Source organism: Malaclemys terrapin, chromosome 24 (genome assembly GCF_027887155.1).
Source record: "Malaclemys terrapin pileata isolate rMalTer1 chromosome 24, rMalTer1.hap1, whole genome shotgun sequence".
Lineage (NCBI taxonomy): Eukaryota > Metazoa > Chordata > Testudines > Emydidae > Malaclemys > Malaclemys terrapin.
Window position 1 is genome coordinate 4,481,063 of NC_071528.1, and position 20,374 is coordinate 4,501,436.

At 50.3% G+C, this 20,374-nt stretch overlaps 1 protein-coding gene across 2 annotated transcripts in view; it reads left to right on the plus strand.

The window, feature by feature from the left end:
- PIP5K1C (phosphatidylinositol-4-phosphate 5-kinase type 1 gamma) overlaps nucleotides 1-18,853 on the plus strand; it is a 70,385-nt gene extending 51,532 nt beyond the window's left edge. Inside the window, exons 11-18 of one of the 2 annotated variants that reach the window (XM_054013279.1) lie at nucleotides 832-916; nucleotides 1,825-1,986; nucleotides 3,059-3,197; nucleotides 3,448-3,480; nucleotides 7,757-7,865; nucleotides 8,255-8,383; nucleotides 12,528-12,611; nucleotides 12,976-18,853. In XM_054013279.1, the coding sequence (XP_053869254.1) occupies nucleotides 832-916; nucleotides 1,825-1,986; nucleotides 3,059-3,197; nucleotides 3,448-3,480; nucleotides 7,757-7,865; nucleotides 8,255-8,383; nucleotides 12,528-12,611; nucleotides 12,976-12,978 (744 nt within the window). In that variant the 3' untranslated portion in view covers nucleotides 12,979-18,853. Of the gene's footprint in view, nucleotides 1-831; nucleotides 917-1,824; nucleotides 1,987-2,154; nucleotides 2,185-3,058; nucleotides 3,198-3,447; nucleotides 3,481-7,756; nucleotides 8,384-12,527; nucleotides 12,612-12,975 lie in introns of those variants that run through there. The other variant, XM_054013278.1, reaches the window with a different exon arrangement.
- Nucleotides 18,854-20,374: the final 1,521 nt, after the last annotated feature.

Genomic DNA, 20,374 nt, shown 5'->3' on the forward strand with positions numbered 1-20,374 from the left:
AATCCAATGGAAAGGAGGAATTTTTCACACCTATACCCTTGGGGCAGTGGAGTGGTACTTCCATTCAGGTTCCCTTAGCTCGGCCCACTTCCTCAACTGTTTAGCTGTCATACCTCAAGTTTCGGTCCTCTGTCTTTCTATTGTCCTAGGGACCTTTGTACTGGCACAGAGCACTGGGTGATGTGTTTTGTAGTTCCACCTGGGTGGATTATCTACTAACGAGGAGTCACTTTCTACTTGTTTTCCTCTGGCATTCTAATGTGTTCCACAGCAGCAAGTTGTGCTGCTACAAAATTGACTTCAGGTGGGAGATGACTTGCTCTTCAGAAACGCACATCGTACTTCTATAAAATGCCTTTGCCTCATTTACAGAAGCCAATGGTTACGGAAGCAGAAGAGAACATCAAAGCTGTCAGAGCCAGTTTCCGCTTTAGTACACAAAATGAAACGCACAGTACAACTAAAATGCAGTGATGCTGTATTGCTGAATGTTGGTGACCATGTCCAATTCCACTGTATCCAAGTGTGCTTTGAACGTCAACAAACAAAGCCGGGGGACTCTCTTGTATGAAATCAGGCCATTTGCTTCCTCCAAAAATCTAGGTACCCTCTAAGCAGCAGACTCACCAGCCCAGCGTAATACACTGAGAACCTCATCAAAATGCAGTCAAATCAAAGGCCATGCTGCAAGCATATTTATAGGGTTAAGATGGAAAAGCTTGCCTGAAGTGAGCTGCTTACGATGCTGGCAGTGGAATAGACGACTCGCTGGGCACTGCTGATAAGGAGAGAGATTTTAAGCATAATGTTGATCACCTCTCCTGTTTCTAGGACACGGTCTCAGTGCACAGACCCAGCTTCTATGCAGAGAGATTCTTCAAATTCATGACCAACACAGTGTTCCGAAAGAATTCCTGTAAGTGTCTGCAGCCTCGCTATCCTGGGGCACCCGCTGGGACCACCTCCCTTTGGGATAGGCAGGCAGCCTTCTCCTCCCCACCCGCCCCCATGTCCCCTGACCCTGCTAGGAGGGAAGACCTTGACTGAATGCTCTGTCGTACTAAAGTAGCCCTGCTGTTTCCGATCTCCCTGCTCCCACTCCTTTTGCATGAGAGTTTTGAGTTCTCCTGACACCTGTATGTATAACCACTGTTGCACAGTTCTCTTGGTGCCCTTGTGTCAGTATATAGCAGTGGTTCTCAAACTTTTGTACTGGTGACCCCTTTCACGTAGCAAGCCTCTGAATGAGACCCCTTCCCCCCCCTTATAAATTGAAAACTCTTATTTTATATATTTAACACCATTATAAATGCTGGAGGCAAAGGGGGGTTTGGGGTGGCGGCTGACAGCTTGCAACCCCCCCATGTAATAACCTTGTGACCCCCAGTTTGAGAACCCCTGGTATATAGAGTTCTTAAAGCAGGTGTGTAGGAATCCGAGAATGCCATGCCTCAAGACATCCGTGAGAGGGCATGATTGGCAAATGCTTGCCAATAGGAACTCTTATTTCTCTTGTCAACTTTCCTTATGTGAGCTAACTATGTGGGGAAACTGGGCTCTCCCCACAGCAGGCCTGGCCTAAGCTAGGAGATTGCAATGGCCAGGAAGCTGGAGCTCCCTGCAGTTTGGAGCTGACCAAACTTCCTAACTGACGTGCCTGATTCAGAGCTGGAAGCTCTTTAGGCAAACGGTATCAACAGCCCACAGCTAGTCCTTCTGTTGCTGTGTTGTGAGGATGTTCATCCAAGGGGCGGGATGGTTTCTCTAGTGTCCAGTCAGTGAGTGTGGCTTGTGGTCTCATCTCCTTAACTCTTCTGGCTGCAGCTCTGAAATCGTCTCCATCTAAGAAAGGACGTAGTGCCTTGTTAGCTGTCAAGATGCCTGGCCCAACAGCTGCATTTTCAGCTAGCCAGATCCCCTCGGAGAGGGATGAAGCCCAGTATGATCTCCGAGCCGCCAGGAGTTACCCCACGTTGGACGACGAAGGTAACGGTTGTGGTGGTTTTGGCTGCCCTGTGGCTATTCTCTCCCCCTAGGTGTGTAGCTGTTCCTTAGCATCCTCCCCTGTACTCGTTCAGTTTCCCCCACTGTGCACCAAATATGCGTTTCCCTGGATCAACAGCTCTTCATTCCATTTCTTGCTGTGCTTTGCAGGTGCTAAACTTAACCAGGACAGGGGGGAAGGTAAGAGAATGTTGCTTTGGCATAGTATTAGGAACTAGTATATGGCTAAGCAGCGCCAGTGGCTCTGAAGAGGGTGGAGTCCCTTCCCTCCACTTCTGGAGAGAGTCAGCACCTTAGGGGTTCTGTGTAAAAACGGTAATTGACGTCACTGCTGCAAGGTGCCCACTGTCCGTTGGCACTCGCAGTGATGACGGACAGTCCAGACACCATGGAAACACTGTTGCCTTGTTGACTATCTCGCTGTTAGTGAGAAGAGAACTGGGGCTACATGGGGACGTGGAACCCAATTCCATTGGTGCTCAGGTACTGCTGTACAGGAGAAAGCTGGGTCTGATTTTCCACAGCCTTGCGTCACGTACATCTGTGCTACCTTTATCAGTTCTGAATGGTAAAAGGCAGTGGCCAGCCGGGCCCATAAATGTTACATCTTTACAGCATAGTTGGGTGAACCACTGAGGGCTCCGTTCATCATCTGAGCATACGGGGGTATTGATCTGACAGGCTGAGCCCAAAGCCAGCTGGGTACGAGCGAGGAAGCTTTCCGTGGTCCTGGGCCCGTATTGCAGTGACAGGTTTCAGCCAGGAGGCTCCGTACCGGTGGAGTTGGGAGTGAAGCTCCGTGGTAGGGCTGTGCTGAGCCCTCACCTAGCTCAAGTCAGCGCTGTCAGTCACTTTGATGACCACCCCCAAACACCTCCGCAGGTGCACAGCCTTTCAGACTGCCCACTGCCTGTGGGGTGTGGATCCCAGTGGTGGTGCAGCAGACTGACATGGCTTCAGCAGCTGGCTGGAGACAGGCCAGTGTTGCTTGTATTTAACTCCTTCAGCCTGTTTTTTCCTGTCATCTTTCTGCTCTTGGTCTTGGGCATAGCAGGAAGGCCAGACCTGCTACCCTGCACTCCCCCTTCCTTCGAAGAAGCAACCACAGCCTCCATAGCAACGACGCTCTCTTCAACGTCGCTCTCTGTTCCTGAGCGGTCTCCCTCGGAGACCTCTGAGCAGTCCAGGTACAGGTAAGGATGGTGTTCTCAATCTGGTTATCCTAGAGCTGACTGGGGTTCGTCTCTGCCCTACACATCAGCAGAGTGCGCTGTGCTCTGCCATGGAGTTTAATTAAACCGCTCCCGGGAGTGAGGAATGTGCTTTCGGGATTAATTATTTCTGTCAAGTAGAACAGCCCCTTCAGGGAAGGCTTTTTTTTTTTTTTTTTTTTTTTTTAAATCCCCCACTCAGATAAACTTGGTTTTTGGTTTGTCTCCGCAGGAGGCGCACACACTCCTCAGGGCAGGATGGCAGGTAAGACGTCCTTTCGTTCTCTAGAAACATGTCCAGAAATCCCCCTCAACTGACTGGGCTGAGTAAAAGCAACCACAGTACCAAGGCCTGTACACCACTTCAGCCCTATTTTGAGAGCTAAAGTGGGATTTCAGTGGTGCATAGACTTTGTGCTGGGCCCCTTCTGCAGAGACGAGTTAATTTCTCCCTCTGTGATCTTAAATAATAGTCCCCAGCTCTTATCTAGCAGTTCTCATCAGTAGATCTCATAGCACTTTACAAGGGAGGTCAGTATCATTACCCCTATCTTACAGATGGGGAAATTGAGGCCCCAGAAGGTAAATAGACTGCCCAAGGTCACCCTGAAGTTAGTGGCAGAGCTGCCCAGGTGGATAGAAAGCTGGCTAGATCATCAGGCTCAACGGGTAGTGATCAATGGCTCCATGTCTAGTTGGCAGCTGGTATCAAGCAGAGTGCCCCAAAGGTAGGTCCTGGGGCCAGTTTTGTTCAATATCTTCATTAATGATCTGGAGGATGGCATGGATTGCACCCTCAGCAAGTTTGCAGATGACACTAAACTGGGAGGAGTGGTAGATACACTGGAAGGTAGGGATAGGATACAGAGGGACCTAGACAAATTAGAGGATTGGGCCAAAAGAAATCTGATGAGGTTCAACAAGGACAAGTGCAGAGTCCTGCACTTAGGACGGAAGAATCCCGTGAACTGCAAAGACTAGGGACTGAGTGGCTAGGCAGCAGTTCTGCAAAAAAGGACCTAGGGGTTTCAGTGGACGGGAAGCTGGGTATGAGTCAACAGTGTGCCCTTGTTGCCAAGAAGGCTAACGGCATTTTGGGCTGTATAAGTAGGGGCATTGCCAGCAGATCGAGGGACATGATCATTGCCCTCTATTCGGCATTGGTGAGGCCTCATCTGGAGTACTGTGTCCAGTTTTGGGCCCCACACTACAAGAAGGATGCGGAAAAATTGGAAAGAGTCCAGTGGAGGGCAACAAAAATGATTAGGGGACTGGAGCACATGATTTATGAGGACAGGCAGAGGGAACTGGGATTGTTTAGTCTGCAGAAGAGAAGAATGAGAGAGGATTTGATAGCTGCTTTCAACTACCTGAAAGGGGGTTCCAAAGAGGATGGATCTAGACTGTTCTCAGTGGTACCAGATGACAGAACAAGAAGTAATGGTCTCAAGTTGCAGTGCGGGAGGTTTAGGTTCGATATGAGGAAAAACTTTTTCACTAGGAGGGTGGTGAAGCACTGGAATGGGTTACCTAGGGAGGTGGTGGAATCTCCTTCATTGGAGGTTTTTAAGCCCTGGCTTGACAAAGCCCTGGGTGGGATGATTTAGTTGGGGATTGGTCCTGCTTTGAGCAGGGGGTTGGACTAGATGACCTCCTGAGGTCCCTTCCAACCCTGATAGTCTATGATTGATCCTGGTCTGGTGCCCTAGTCACTGAAAGGCAGGCATATCCCTCTTGCGTGCAATCTGTTGTCTCCGTACAGTGGTGCTAGATGCTGTCTGGTTTTCAAGAGATACTGAGCACCCCCAGCTCCCACCGATGTACACTGGGAGCGGTGCTCACTCTCAGCATTTCTGGGAGTTCAGCCCTCTGCTCTTCCAGTGGGGTGTGGCGGGGAGCTGCTGGCAAAGTGGGCAGAATTCCCCTGTTCCTCAGAGGATACCTTTATTCTAAGATCTTTCTTTGGACGCTAATATCCTACATTATTCCAGAATATTCTCACACCGATAACACTGGCAGCAGTGTCTGCATGCTGGAGCAGAGGAGTCGGAGTCAGGACTCCTCTGAGTTCTGTTGCCAGCTCTGCCCCAAACTTGCTGTGATCCCTTGAGCAAGTCCAAAGGCCAACATTTCCAAATACTGCCTCTGATCCTGGAGCCTTCAGGTTTTGGGTGCCCAATGCTCCATAGGAAGTGCCAGCCTGGATCAGACCCCAGGTCCATCCAACCCAGTGTTCTTTCGCTGACAGCAACCAGATTGGCTTGGTCCAGAGCACAAGGTTTTCTCAGCCCCTCCCCAAGTTTGTTGTCATTCATTCGAACAGCTCTGGACGTTTTTGTTATCTATATAAATGTCCAGTCCCACTTGCAATCTTGTCTTGGTCTTGCTAGTGGCCCAGGGCTGTGGACCCACACCCACAGCTGAAGTAAGGGGGAGCTGTCGGGTACTCGACCCTTCTGAAAATCATACTTGAGATGTCGAATGACTTGGCATCTGAAAACTGGCAACCTGGTGGGAAACTCTTTTGAAAATGTGGGCCCGTGCCTCAGTGGGACGTATGCCCCTATACATTATTCATACAGGGGCTGAGGCTTAATGTCTGTGTGGAGAGCCCTTTGAGATCCTCTGAAAGTGCTGCAAGTACAAATGTATTGATACATGCTCAGAAGACGACAGGGGCCGTACCCAGTTTGTTGAGGTTCTGTGTGTGCTGTAGCTGGAGAATCCCTCTGGGATTTTTAAAGAGCCATCACTACAAGAAACAGCAGAGCTCCCAAGCTGAGTCCCGTAGATCTGTAGGAGAGCTCCCCTGCTGGCTAGGCAGTGTCCCCTCCCTGACTAGCCCTTCTCCAGGCACTGTGCTTTGCACAAGCACTGTCGAGTGAGCAAACGGGGGGAGTGGCGATATCTTCAGGTATCTCTTACAAATCCAGGACTGTGTAAATAACTTTCTTCCCCAGCTGATTGTGTCCTTCACTTGGCAAACATTGACCCCTCCCACGAAGACCATCGAACGAATAATCTACTCTAAGGCCATGTCTGTTCTGCAGGGACCATAGCAGCAGAGCTATGCCAGCATAAATCCGTAGTGTAGATGCAGCCTACAACAGCAAAAGGGGCTTTTCCATCGTGGTAGGACCTCCTCCTCCCCAAGTGATGGTAGCTATATCTTCCATTGACCTAGCTGTATTTACACCGGAATGAGGTTGGCATAGCTTCAGTGCTCATGGCTGTGTGTGGGGAGGCGACGTTTGCTTGGTTTAGTTGATTTTTTTTTTTCTCCACACCCCTGACTGGTGTAGCTATGTGTAGACCAGGCCTAAGCTTCTCTAAAATAGGCAGTCACTTGAATATTATTATGAGCTGGGTGAAACCTCATTATGGGTTGAGTTAAAACCTTATTGAGATTGATAGGTGTGAATGCATCCTTCAGTTAACAGATCTGTAAGGATAAGCCCCTACCTAGGACAGAGTGTGTGAACCGCCCAGGAGGTTTGTTGCTGATGTTTTGTGGGGCAGGGGAAAGCAGAACACTGGGGACCAGAGAAACACAGACAGCAGGAAGGAGCAGTTGAAAGTACCATGTCTGACCCTGGAAGAAACTTGGGGAGAGGGATTCAGGCCAGAGGTGCAGGCTGAAGAGAGTGGTGTTGGTGCTGTGTGCAAAAGAAACTGTTTCCTGGTATTTGATTCCTTCTGTGTTCAGAGACACAGGACTTTATATATTCTCGGTAAAGAAAGTCAGGTGTTTCTTTGCTGCAGTTTTCTATTGCCAATTGCTGTTCCCAACTGGAATGTCCCCATCACCCCACACTGTGACTAGCCCCTTGGTTTGAAAAGGGGCAACGGTACCATACCATATGAAGAGGCAGACAATCCACAGACACACAGCTCTCCCTAGGGTTACAGGTGTATAATCTAGTCTGGACTACGTCATTCACCTTTAGTACCTGTGCACATCTTTGCATGGCAGGAAATGCAGAAGTGGGCAAGGAGCTTCAGCACACCTGGCGTGTTGATAATGCAGCGTGAGTCAGCTGTGCAGCTCCTCCCTCCATCCCACCTTCCTCTGCTTTCCTCACCTACAGCAGGCAGCTTCCTGCTGCTAGCCATCCTGAGATGAAGCAGGGTCTCCTGATGTCAGCTGGCCGGCTCCAGCTAATCCTGCTGCCCCCGTTCTCTCCTCCCCGGCCACAGAACTTGGAAGGGATTGACCCTCTGGGCTGAGAAGTCAGGCTGTCAGAAACGGTTGTCCCAAGGACCAGACACTAGGCGATTCTGACGGCAAGAGCTAATGTGCTGTGCAACACAGCTACACGTGTAACACAGCTACAACTGCCCGTGGGTGGCGTGCTGGCCACGTCTGGTGCACAAAGCTGCCATTTGCCACATCCAGTCTAGGACTGCTACAGTATGTGAGGCTATTGCTTTTCTGCCTAAAGCCGACTTGCGGTGCCCTGGTATTGGAGAACCTGAGAACTGGGGGTGGAAGAGACCATGTTAAACAGAGCAGATAGGCTTGTGTATCTTTGGCTTTGCAGGTCTCACGAGGAGGTTCGGGTTGAAGAGGAACTCCAGCAGATAACCGTAGAGCTGGAAAGCAAATGTGACGTTGAGATCATAGCTCCTGAGGAGGACGACAGAGGGCAAGTGTCAATGTGGAAAACACAGGAGTCGCTGTTGGCACTGGCCATGAAGAAATGCTAATTCCTACTTCAGCGCAGCTCCTCCAGGTGCTGGCCAGCCTATGGCACTCCTGGGCCTGGAAGGGGCTGATGTCTCCATCTCAGCTTTGAGATGCATGAGAACGGATTTGCTCTGGGTACCAAACTTCCAAAAGCGTAGGTGCCTCACGCAGGGTGCTGAGTGATTCTGCTTCTAACCCCACATTGATCTGCACCTTAGCGCTGGGGAGTCGTGCCGGTGTCCAGATTTGCAGTCTCCTGACCCCTTCAGCTCCCCTGTAGTAAATCAGATTAGCTCCATCCTTTTTTGGTAAAGGAAGCTGGCCTCATGTTCTTTGCTTCTTACCCAGGGAGGCGGCCTCTTCAGCCTGTGCCATTGCAACAGCCACCGCTACAATCGAAGTGGAAACAGCCAGCCAGGCCTCGGAGCCAGCCAGCCAGGCTTCAGATGAAGACGATGTGCCAGTCGCAGACATATACTTTGTAAGATATTCTATCTGCTTAATCCATCTTACACCCGTAAAGTGTGTTCAAGCAGCGTTGTAGCTAGATATGAGGTACCAAAGCAGCGGATGAAGGAAAATAGTCTAACCTGGGTAATGCATGTCCTGTGGATCTGAAACACGTGGCTGTCAGTTGCCTGGGCACTCATTGGTTAAATCACAGTAACTTCAGTTTCACCCTTCGCTAACTCAAATATAGCATGTGCTCAGGCACAGGAGATAGATATGCCTTCTAGTACAATGCACATTGTAGACATGCCAGTCCACCACATGAGCGACTTTGCTACCAACATGCACAAGTCTCTGATGGGCTTAACCAAGCCAGCTCTCCATATCTGGGAATCTATTGCATTGAGCGTACAGTTACCCTGCGAGTTCTCTTTCCTCCCCACAGAGCAGAATTCATTATTTCTCTCCCTGAAAAGATGAGGCTTCAGATCCTATTCTTTCCTCGCAGCCTCCTGGAGACAGGACAGGAAGTTACTGTGCTGGCTGACCTCAGAGGTCTGTGATGAACTCTGGTTTTTCCTTTCCCTGCAGGCAGATGCGTTAGATGGTGCAGTGGAAATCTAGTACTGAGGCAGGGAGTAAGTGAGGTGGTTGCCGGGTTGGCAGCAGAGTGCGGAGTATCTCTGAGCTGTATCCCTCCATCAGCTCTCGCAATGTCTGAGCACCTGCTGGAGACTTGAGAGAGAGGAGACTTCTAGCAACGTGTATCTCCTCTCTGAACTACCAAAGGCCAACAAGGGGAGGTGGAGGCACACTGCCTGCTGACACCTTCAGCCTTGCATTGATGCTAGTTTTGGCTGCAGTGGAGTTACAGCAGGGAGGAGCCGTGTCCTGCAATTTGGCACTTCCATAGAAACCGAGATCACCCTAAAGTGGGTACCTCAAGCACCGCGTATCCTAGAGCATTCGTGCATCACGTGGCTTTCCTTGTGCTCATGTGACTCCACTGCAGAATTGCTCATTCATTGCTGAGTAATTTGGACAGCTCCAGGGAGCTGCAGGAGGAATTGGCTCAGTTTTAAAAGCTTGTCTGTTTTGGTTTTTTCTGCATGTGATTCAAAATGCAAACAGCTTTCCCTAACATTTGCTGCTCTTTATTTGCCTGTGGATGGCAGCTGAGTGTGAGCTGCCTTCTGGTAACTGCCCTTCTCATTGGGAAGTGCCAGCTGGCCATAGACAAGCCTGTTGGGACGGATGGGTTGGTGTGCTGTGCCTAGCTGTGTGCACAAACCTTGTAACCCATCATCAGCATTTCATATCTCATCTGAGCCCTCTGGCTTTGCGTTGCCGTGTGTAGCGTGCTGTGCTGTGTGTCTCCGAGCTACTGAGGTGAAGGGAAGTGCACCGAGTTTTAGTCCCCGCTGGCTTTCACCTAGGAAAACGGCTTAAGCGGCAGCTCGAGCGAGCAGCCGAGCATGATGCAGGTTAGGACTGGCTGCCCTCTCCAATAGCTAGCTGCATTCTGGGGGTAATCTGAAGGGATGCTTGGACCAGAGGAGAAGTCACTGAGTCGCAAGGGAGCATAAACTCCCCTTTGCGGGAGATCTGCTTTCCAGTGCTTAAAGCAGCAACAACGGGGGGTGGGGATGCACTTGGTCTCCCTACTCGCTGCAGGGGACTAGAGGCGCAGAGCAGCGTGGCTGGGCATGGGGCTCGGCTGTTCCCCGCATGGCTCCCCTGCCAGCTAATCCTGTCCGACCTGGAGATGCCCAGCCCCTTGGTTGCTTTCACTTCATCCTTTCTCCTCTGTTTCCTTTCTCACCTCACTTGCCCTGGTGCCATCCAGTTCACAGATGGGAGGTACTGGATTTACTCTCCCTGCCAGCGCAGACTCCGAGCCGCCTCGTTTTCCTCTGGGACTGTAAGTGAACACGCTAGCACACAAGGGAGCCAGCCTGCAGCTTTGAAACACTGGGGTCAAGCAAAGGCCGAGCGGTTCCCTCTCTCCTGGATGTCCCAGGGTCCAGTTCTGTTTTGTGAGGTGTAGATACAGCCTGCATGGCCAGCAAGCCCCTGATTAGTGAGGAGTTACCCTCTACAACCTCTTTCCAAAGATATCCCATGAACCCCTGCTAGTGGAGCTGTTTGAGAGTCTCCCTCCTTCCTGTCCCCCTTTTTCTAGGCCAGTTATGAAATTGACTGAATTTAGCCAAGTGCTTTATCATTACCCTTTGTGCCAGCATGTTTGGCAACATCTGCCATTAACTTAACATGGCCCCCTATTTACGTGTCATGCTGGGCCGAGTCCTCCTGGTAGCCATGTAGGCTAGAACGCCAAAGCTGGATTCCAGGAAGACATCACTCGGCTGGTATGAAGCTGAGGATAAAATCCAGCTACCAACACGGCCCTTTGGCCCTTAGGACACTGGCTGATTTCCAGGTGTCTAATGCACTGACCAGTTTCTATAGCTTAGAGGCTCTAAGAGGGAAACTGCTGGGGACTCCAGCCTAGGGTGAAGTGCCTTCCCTGCCTTCAGCGGGCTGTGACCATGGTAGAATCACTTCACCGTTTCCCCATTTATAAACTTGGGATAATTGTTCCCCTTCCAAGGCGTCTGTCCAGAGGGACTGTTTAATGGGTGGTGGTATTCCCAGCCCCTCCTCTGCCGTGGGCACTAAGCAGACCGGATGTAGGTGACGAGCAATGTGCAGACTGGCCCTGGTGAGATGGGGGGGAGCCAGAGAGAGTTGAGAGAGAATCGTTAATCTCTTCTCCCTCGCACCCGTTCTACTCCCATTTACTGTAGTAAGAAGTCCCAGCGCTGAGGGGGTTAACTCGAGCCCACACTCTGAATGCTTCTCCTCTCTGTCACCACACAGCACAGACCCACTTCTATAGCAGCTGTCGTTAGACACCTGCTTCTGGTGCTCACGAAAGGCGTGGAAGGTGGGTGGTGGAGTTCAGGGCTCACTCCACCAGAGCAGTAATGGGGAATGAAGGATCGGGAGCAGGGTGGGCTCTGCGCAGTGGGAAGGGGCTCCACGGGCTCTAGCACAGCACTTCAAGCTTCAGCTCTGGATTCTGGTGCCCCCTCCCAGCGGCTCCGTGTTGGCGGAACCTGCCATTATCCGTGGAGTTCAGTGTAGCAGACCTCCCCTCCCCCCCCCCCCCCCCCAGTGCTCCAAAGCTCGACTGGCTGGTTGTAGCTGTACGTCGTAGACTCAGTGCCAACCCTGCTTCCTTTACCTCATGCCTTCAGACACCACTGCGGGAAACCAGACTGACTGGCGATGAAAGGGGCTCCCCCTTGAACTGTGCCTTGCCTTGCATTCGAGGGCAAGTCTCTCCCTGCTCATCTGGAAGCAGAAGCACATTTCTGTGGCATTAATGCGGTTCTGGGGTAGCTAAGTCCCTGGATCCTTCCCCAAAACAATCCAGTTCTGTGTTGCCTCCTTGTCATCCCCAGTCCCTGTTCTCCATTTCCCTGCTGTTTCCAATTGATGACTAACCAGCTCCTCTTCATGGTCCACCATGATCTAACCCTGCACTTCCACCGCCTTGCTTGGCACGTCAGCACAAGGGGGATACAAATATTGCCGGTTTTGCCATAAAAGCTCCCTTAACTTGAAAGTGACAGTAACATCCAACATATGCAGATGCGACTGCAGCTGAAGGTGTAGGGGAAGGAATGGTCTTGTGGGTAAAATGCAGCATTGGGAGTCCAGAGATCTGGGGTCTAAATCCAGCTCTGCCACTGACCTGCTGTGGGACTTAGGCAAGTCACTTAGCTTTTTGTGCCTCGGTTCCCCATCTGTCATTGGGGCTGGCCTTGCAGGAGCTTTGAGGCTTAATTAATGCCTTGAAAGCTGTTTGAGATGCTCACATGGAAGGTGCCATGGAAGAGGAAAGTGTTGCCCTCTGCCCTGCAGCTGAACAAAGATGTCCATTTTAGCAGCGCCGCTAGCGGCTCTCCCAGCCGTTGTTAGGGGCTCAGGTACGTATTGAGGATGAGGAAGGCTCCTTTGCTGAAGTCTCGTTGTAAGATCAGTTCTCTTCCTTCGGGTGTACAGCTGTTCTTACTGTATTTTCCTGCTCTCTCTATTTTCTCCTCTTCTCTCCCTCACTCCCTGCTCTGCCGCTGCTCTTCTTGCACTGTCTCTGGCCTCTCTGGCAGCCTACAGACGAGAGGAGTTGGGTTTACTCCCCCCTCCACTATAGCACTCAAGTCCACTCTGTCTCCGATGAGGAGAGCGATACAGTAAGTGTTCAAGAAAGCTCTGATGGGCACCCAGAGGGGCGAGCTCTGAATGTGGGCTGCAGTGCCAGCATGAGGTTCGGGGCTCCGGGCCTTGGCTTGGCTTCTGCAGCGGGTGGCACTTGCATGGCTGGGATCGTCCTGCTGCATCTTAGATCGGCTCTTTGGCAGCAGGCAAGAGCTGCTGTGTAGCCAGAAACCGGGTTCACCTTGACGACGCTCCTGGTGGTTCTGTTGAATCGTTTCTAGTACAATCAGACCTCAGATCTAAATTGTCCTGTTACCTGAGGGCACAGAGTGAGCATGTATAGAGGACCTAGCAAAGTGTGACGCTCACCTGCTAACCCCTCCTCCTTGCCTCTTCCAGTAATCTCTATGCAGACACTGAAGACCCAGAGAGCAGCGGTTCCCTCTGCAGGTTGAGGTGTTCCCTTTCGTTGACACAGATGGGATGGGGAAGAGCTTGCTGCACTGCTGGATCTGGGCACTGCGTTTCAGGCCGGAGCGAAACGTTCTCTAAACGTGTATTTATACCTACCCGAGACACGGACAGCAAAGAACCTCCCACCCAGAGCGCCCGCATAAAGCGGGCTGTTACGAGGCCTGGGTAGTGACTGTTCCCAAACAGGCACCACTGCAGCTACCTACCCGTGTGGGATACTGTGAACCTTTTTCATTTTTAATCATGTATTTATTTCTTTTATCGTTGCACAGACACTGCACAAATGTGCTTTTTTTTTAAACATTTAGTTTACTGCACTTTCTTTGGTTGTCCTATTCTATGTATGTGCTTCATCAAGAGTGTGAAACCTCACAGGAGATAGAGAACAAATCTTCACGGGGGGGAGGGGGTCTGAGGCGGGCAGGTCCAGTCCTAGCTTCACTGATGAGGAGGCAATGTGGTCTAACCCCCAGACAACAGGACTGGGAGTCAGGAGTCCAGACTCCGTGTGACCTTGGGCAAGTCACTTAGCCACTCTGTGCCTCGGTTTCCACATGTGTGATTGCGGGTAATACCCACCTTTGTCAAAGCACTTGGACCCTCAGATGAAAGGTGCTATGTAAATGCAATGTATTCGAGGCCAGTGATGTGACGAGAATCACTCCTGTATTAAAGCAGTCCAAGTTAGACATGCCACTTGAGCTGAATTTAGAAATTTCTAGTGACCTCTACAATTAACTTGTTGATCTATATGGGAGAAGCAAAAACACCCCTGGCTGTAATGACATGGCTTCTTGGCCTGGCTCTCGTCTGGGCGTTGGAGATGTGGGGCTCTGCCTTCACCATGAACTGTGCTGCTCAGTGGTGGGCTGGAGATCTGCTCTGATTTGCTGGCAGACTGATATTCTGGAAGACTGCTGCCGCGGCCATGGGGCATGGAAGGAGGAGAATTGTGTGACTGCAGCTGGGCATTGCAGGCTATTGAAGTCACTTAGCAGCAGCATGTTCATGACTCTATCTGATGCTTAAGCGAGTGAGGGTGTCAGAGGTTCACGTGTATCCCTTCATAGCTGAAACCGACACGCCACCCTTCCCCCATATTGAAGGAAGTCAGAAGCCCAGCTGGAAGAGTCTGTATTGGGCACGTGACACACATGTTATTGACGCACAGCCAGGGGAGACCAGCTGTATGATGTGGCCCCTGAGTCTCTGAGGTGGATAGCGCTGCTCTGTGCTCCAGAGGTATCTTTTTGCAGGCTACGGTCTTTAGACCAGATAAGATTTGGCTTCACTTAACCATGAAATGGCACAAAGCAGTGACCTGGTGTTGACTTCAAGTTCCTCCTTGTGATTGTAGGATACTGCAGCTGTAGGTCCTGACTTCTCTAGCGATCACATCTCCTTTCCCATGAATTAGAAAGTCTTGCGCGCAGAGAGGACTTGGGCGTGTCTCTGTCCTCCTCGGACTCTAGTGTAAAGTGGGGGGGGTAAAGATCACTTTTTAATGCTGTTACATTCTTCAAACCTCTGTTCTCAAGCTTCCCTGTGCAGTAGCAGTGAGAGGACAGCCCCAGTCTACAGGCCAAGCACTGAGGAACTGGTACCACGGTCTGTCCTGGCAGCACTCAGGACATATTGGGGAGGCAGGTTGGGTCGGTGGGAGTGTCGAAGCTTTTTCCCTAGGAGCTGCCACTGTTCTGAGGATCTTCAGCTGATGGCTTTCTCTTTAAATACTCGGAGCCTGAATTTTCAATCCCTGCCCTGCAGAGGCTGAAGACTTGCACTCCCAATGTGTGCTGGGCTTTATAGGAGCTGTTACGCTGTTTGAGCTTCACCTGTATTGGTCTAGAATATCCTTTCTTTGGAACTCCTGTGGGTTTAAAAGAACCCCTCTTCTCTCCTTAACAGCTGTGAAAACAAAGATGCTGCCATTACATCCATGAGTCAGGTGGCGAATCTGCTACAGAACTCTGGCAGGTTCCTAAAAGCTTCCTCAGAATCCTACATAGCCCCTTCTCTCCTTACACACAGGTATAGCTACCATCATTTGGGCATTTGGTGGTATGTAGGGCTCAGCCCAGGCCCACTTGGCAGTCTCCTCTCCAAAGAGGAGGCTGGGCGAAGGAGCTAGGGAGGTGAACAATGCGTAGACTCCGCTACTGCTGAGTGCTAAAGGCAGAAGATTTCAGAACACAGCTAAACGTACAGCGTGACTTTTCAGAAGCACTGAGCAGCTCCAAGTCCAAAGGAAGCCAGTGGGAGCTGCTGATGCTCAGCCCTGTGACAACCAAGCCCTTGATTTCAACATGGAGTAACCTAGGCTTTGTGGGGAGTGACGAAGATGAGCTAGGCCCATCTCTGACCAGCATTGCAGGGCTCTGAAAGGAAGATGCTGCCTTCCTGGTGATCAAATCCTTAGCCCTATGCCTTTAGAAGAAGATGCTGAAGTTTGGCACTTCTGATTGCCCAAGAATAAAGAGCAGGATTTTATTACTTTCAACCATTTGGAAGATCTCTGATCTGTTTATCCAATACACCTACTCCAGTCAGTATCTCTGCAGCAAAGACAAAGCATCTTTGGTGATGCGGTTTGCAGCTGTGGCATTTCCTTGGTCTGCTCCCACATTAGAGGCTGAAGCTGAGAGCCCTGTTCTGTGAGGTTGGAAAACTGATCTTGCTTCCTCCATTCCAAAAGTATTCCTTGCTGCCAGAGTGTTTTCCACTCTGACGTTCTAGGGCAGCAGCATCTGTGTAAATCTCTTGTTTTCAACCCTTTGCAGCAAGCAAGTATTTTAGGGTCTATTATTGACTCTGAACGTCTTCTAAAGATACAGCTACTCTGGGCATTACCAAAAAACCCTTCCCCGGAGCCGCACTGCAGAGGGAGTTGGTCAGAAATAAACCATGTTGTTCACCTGCAGTCCCATCCCCCCCAAAGCATTGTGCTGTGTTGTCTTGTCCATTAGAAGGAAAGGCTTAAACTCCCATTTCCATTATGGGAGAGGCACGTGGCTGGAGGAAGGGACCCGTCGGGTATGTCTACACTGCATTTAGACGCCTGCGGTTGGCCTGTGCCAGCTGGCTCGGGCTAAGGAGCTGTTTCACTGCGGTATAGATGTTCCTGCTTGGGCTGCAGTCCAAGCTCTGGGACCATCCCACCTCACAGGGTCCTAGAGCCTGGGCCTCAGCCGAAGCCTGAACGTCTACACTGCAATTAGCCTCACAAGCCCGAGTCAGCTGGCACAGGCCAGCCATGGGGGTTTAATTGCAGTGTAGACATACCCTTGGGCTCCAAACAAGCTTCTCTACCATCAGTTGGAGTCTTATTTCCTGCCTCCTGGACTTCAGCATAGTTTTTGCAAGGCTTACTCATACAGTAGGTGGTATGAGAGAGCTCCCCACTTCCAGAGCTGGACTGGGGATAGCGGTCTGCTACTGTCCGTTCTCTAGGGATGACGGGGAGGAGAGGGGTTGCATCACTAGATTCGGCTGGTTGATTCTGCCCTAGATCTATGGTGAGGCTTTGCCATCTACCAGGATTTTCATTGTTAGCTTCACTATAGTGGACAGTTGGCTTATGAGCTATCGCCTGTTTCAAGCTCTAGTCTACTTGCATCTTTGAAAGGAGGCAGCTTGTTCCTTTTCCACTGCAGTGTTAGTGGGACGATCCAGTGAGACCCTAGGCTTCCAAGTAGCTTCATGTCATTAGTGTCCCACCATCATCCCTGCAGCCTGCTACTCACCTGCTCCAAGTGTGTGGCCATTGCTTCTGCTAAGGCTAGTTGTGAGCGCCGGTGTCGGGGATTCCCAGGGGAGTGTCTCGTGCCAGGCTACAGGATGCGAATGCAGACGGGGGTATAGTTAAGACCCCACTTCAGTGAAGAAATGCAAAATGTTGACTGCCAAGGTGGCCTCTGGGCTGTTACTTGCTGGGTGTTCCAACCCAAGTCTGAGCCTTTCTCGAGCAGCTCCTGGGCGGGAGAAGCCTCAGTTTGAATGATTCAGCAGGCGCACCACTGCGCTCCAGTGTGTTCTGTGTTCATTTGGGAACTCTCCCGAGGGAACAGGAGTAACAGCTTCTCCGGAGCAGACTCCCAATGTGCGCTCGGTCACTGAAAATGAACCAACTGCAGAGACTGGTGCTCCGGAGAGACTCCTGGAAGCCCCAAAAGCCCCAGGCTCTGCTAGGTGTCTGGGATCCATAGCTGTATCCTTTACTGCTGGTAGCAGTCAGTCACTGCAGGTATCCTGCTGTCACGCCCCCGCCAGGATCATCTGGGTGAGTGTCGAAATCGCACTTTGTGAAACCGCAAAAAGATTTAATCTCAGCACTGAAGCTGGCATGACTGTGATCCTTGATGGCAGCATTAGAGACGGCACAAGCTCTGTACTTGTCCCTGTCATCGTCAGCCAGTTGACTCTTGAAACACGTTCCAGCCTTTCCTTCTAGCAAAGAGCCTTCCCTGAGCAGCTAAACCCAGCCGGGGTATCTTTTCTTCACACTCCCACCCACCATCATTGCCCACGTTTTTAAATGGAAAGGCAAATGAGAGAGCTCAGACTTACTGGATCATGTCTGATTTGTTTGAAGTCTACATTAGACCAAGTATAATATAGCTGATGTTCATATTAGGTCATTTTGTATGTATGCTCCGTGTAAAGAATGTATGTAAGTAGGGGGGGTTTGTGGGAGGGCGTGGGGAGTGCTTCTCTGAAAAAAATGATGAGAATCCATGGATATTGTCATGTTTCTCTTTTTTTGTTTCAGTTTAAGTCCTGAACGCTTTTTTGGAAGTCTTTTTTCTCAGAGAAATGTATATTGATGCTAATTGTTCTTCGGCTGTGCGATAAAGCATAATGTCGTCTTTGATGTAAACACAGAGGCAAGCAAACTATTTATAATGTCTAGTGAATTAATTGCCTTACCCGAAACCCCCGGGGAATGGTTCCTAAAAATATTGTTTCCCTTTTTAGTGTAAAGAATTTTGTAAATACTTTCAGCGTGAGATTGCACCCTCGTTTGTCTTGTCTCTCTGATGGCTGCTATTGCTCAGAAAGTGGATACTGTTTGAACTATTGTACTGTATTAAAACGAAGGCATTTTGTGAGACAATTTAGATGCAATGTTCTCTTGGAATCATGAACTTAGCTCAAAAGGCAATACTCTTGTTAATAGCAGAGTCCTCTCTCTCACCTGTTGGTGACGTTTCCTACAGTCCTAGCCTGTGCTCATTCCTGACTCCCATAGAGAGAGACTGCTGGTTTTGTTGAGACTTGGGTTTGTAGCTCGAGTTGATTGGCCATTAACTCAAGTTGGCTAATACGTTTGTAAATATATGGCCAGTCCACACATTTGTGTCCTGACCCACCTGTGACATACCCACAGTCGCCTTCACAGACGTGTCGGCTAACTCAACTCAACTCAACTTAACTTGCAGTGAGTTAACTCGCATTAAACTCTGACCGAGGCAAACCCTTTTTTTGTTGTTAAATTGCATTGAGGTCAATCTTCTCTCATGTTTTACTTCGTAATTTATGAAACGTTGTATGTCCTTAACTATTGAAGCGGGTTCTATTAGAACTTTTGAGTCCAACAATACTTTGACAATCTCTGAGCTTTTTTTTGTCGAGGGGAGAGCTGTACCTTTGAACCCAGAGCTGTGGAATTTCTGTATAAAATGTACAACCACTGCTGACAGGAACTAATAAGACTTGTATGCAACAGCCTCCTCATTCTGCGTCCCCTCCTCCCCCTTCCTTTATTTTGGAAAGGATCTCTCTAATAAATAGGGTAATCATGCAATTGCCTCAGTCTCTTCATTGCTAACCTGTAGCTGAGGTTTTCAACCTTTCTGGCCTCAGGAGTGATTTGTGTATGTTGATGGCCTGTCACAGCCCTGTAAATAGGCCCTGGGAGTGGGGTTGGGCCCTACCCTCAGGGGTAACGAATGCTCTGGGGGAGGTTTGCAGAGCGGTGCAGCGGTCATTCCTGTCCTGTGGGGCAGGCTGGACTCAGCTCCCTGCTCTAGGTGTTGTGACCTCTGGGGTTGCAGCATCATTCAGGATTGGCCCCACGCCTGATGGGGAGCCGGCTGGACCAAATTTGCGAGTGGCATTGCAGCCTGGAGCATGGGCTGGTGGTGCCACTCACTCAAATTTGGCCCAGCCAGCCACCTGTCATGATGGAGGGGCAGTGGGACCAAACCTGATGGCACTGTGATGCTGAAGGGCGCAATGCCTGGAGCAGGGAGGCAAACCCGCCCAGACCCGCAGGACCAGAGCTGCTTATGTGACCCTTTGAAACAACTTAGGGTCATGACCCATAGGTTGAAAAACCCTGACCTATAGGACAGCTTGCACTGGATGCTGGGTAGCCATCCTGATTTGCTACATACAAACCGGATTGTGTTTGATCAGGGTTTGTTTACAAGGGTGTTGGGCACCAAAATCTTAGTGTGACATTCCCTTCTGGTGTTATCTGGACTGGTGATCTGCTAGGCCACTCCAATCCTTGACTCTGGGAGCCAAACTTACCCTGCTGTGAGAACCCCACTCCTGGGCTGTTCACACACAGATTCTGGCATATAAGCTGCTTCTTAGATTGTGCAACCGCATGACACTAGCCAATATCTCCAGTCCCAGACTCAACCCTAGGAACCTCCGTCTTGCAGTGTCCAGTTGTACCTGCTGGATGCTGCAAGCTTATACAAGTTCATCAGTTTAACAAAGAAATTGATATGCACCAGGCTTGTCATCCCAAGGGGAGTCTCTGACACACTTCAAACCAAACACACTGCTTCAGGCAGAACAAACCAACAGATAGAATCACTTAAAATCTAGCTTTATAGTTAATAAGTCAAAGCATAAGTCAGATTTGGTCAAATGAAATAAAAGCAAAGTGCATTCTAACCTGATCTTACCACTCTGTGTCTGTACAAACTTAAATACTTCTCACCACAGGCTGGCTGGTTGCCCTTCAGCCAGGCTCTCCCCTTTGATCAGCGCTTCAGTCGCTTGGTGTGGTGGTGTCCATAGATGGAAGAGAGAGAGCGCATGGCAAACGTCTCTCCCTTTTATCATGTTCTTGGCTTTGCCCCTCCCCCCTCCCTTTCAGAGTCAGGTGAGCATTACTTCATCACAGTTCCAAACTGACCAAAGGAAGGGGGGTGACTCCCTCGAGGGTCTAACAGCGTCTTTTGTTGCTGCCTAGGCCATTGTCCTTTGAGGCTGGGCTGGATTTGTCCCATCCATGCCCTGATGAGGTGTGAGCTGCCCCTCTGCTTCTAGAGAGTTTTTGTCTGGGTTTGCTTTAAGTCATGAGGAT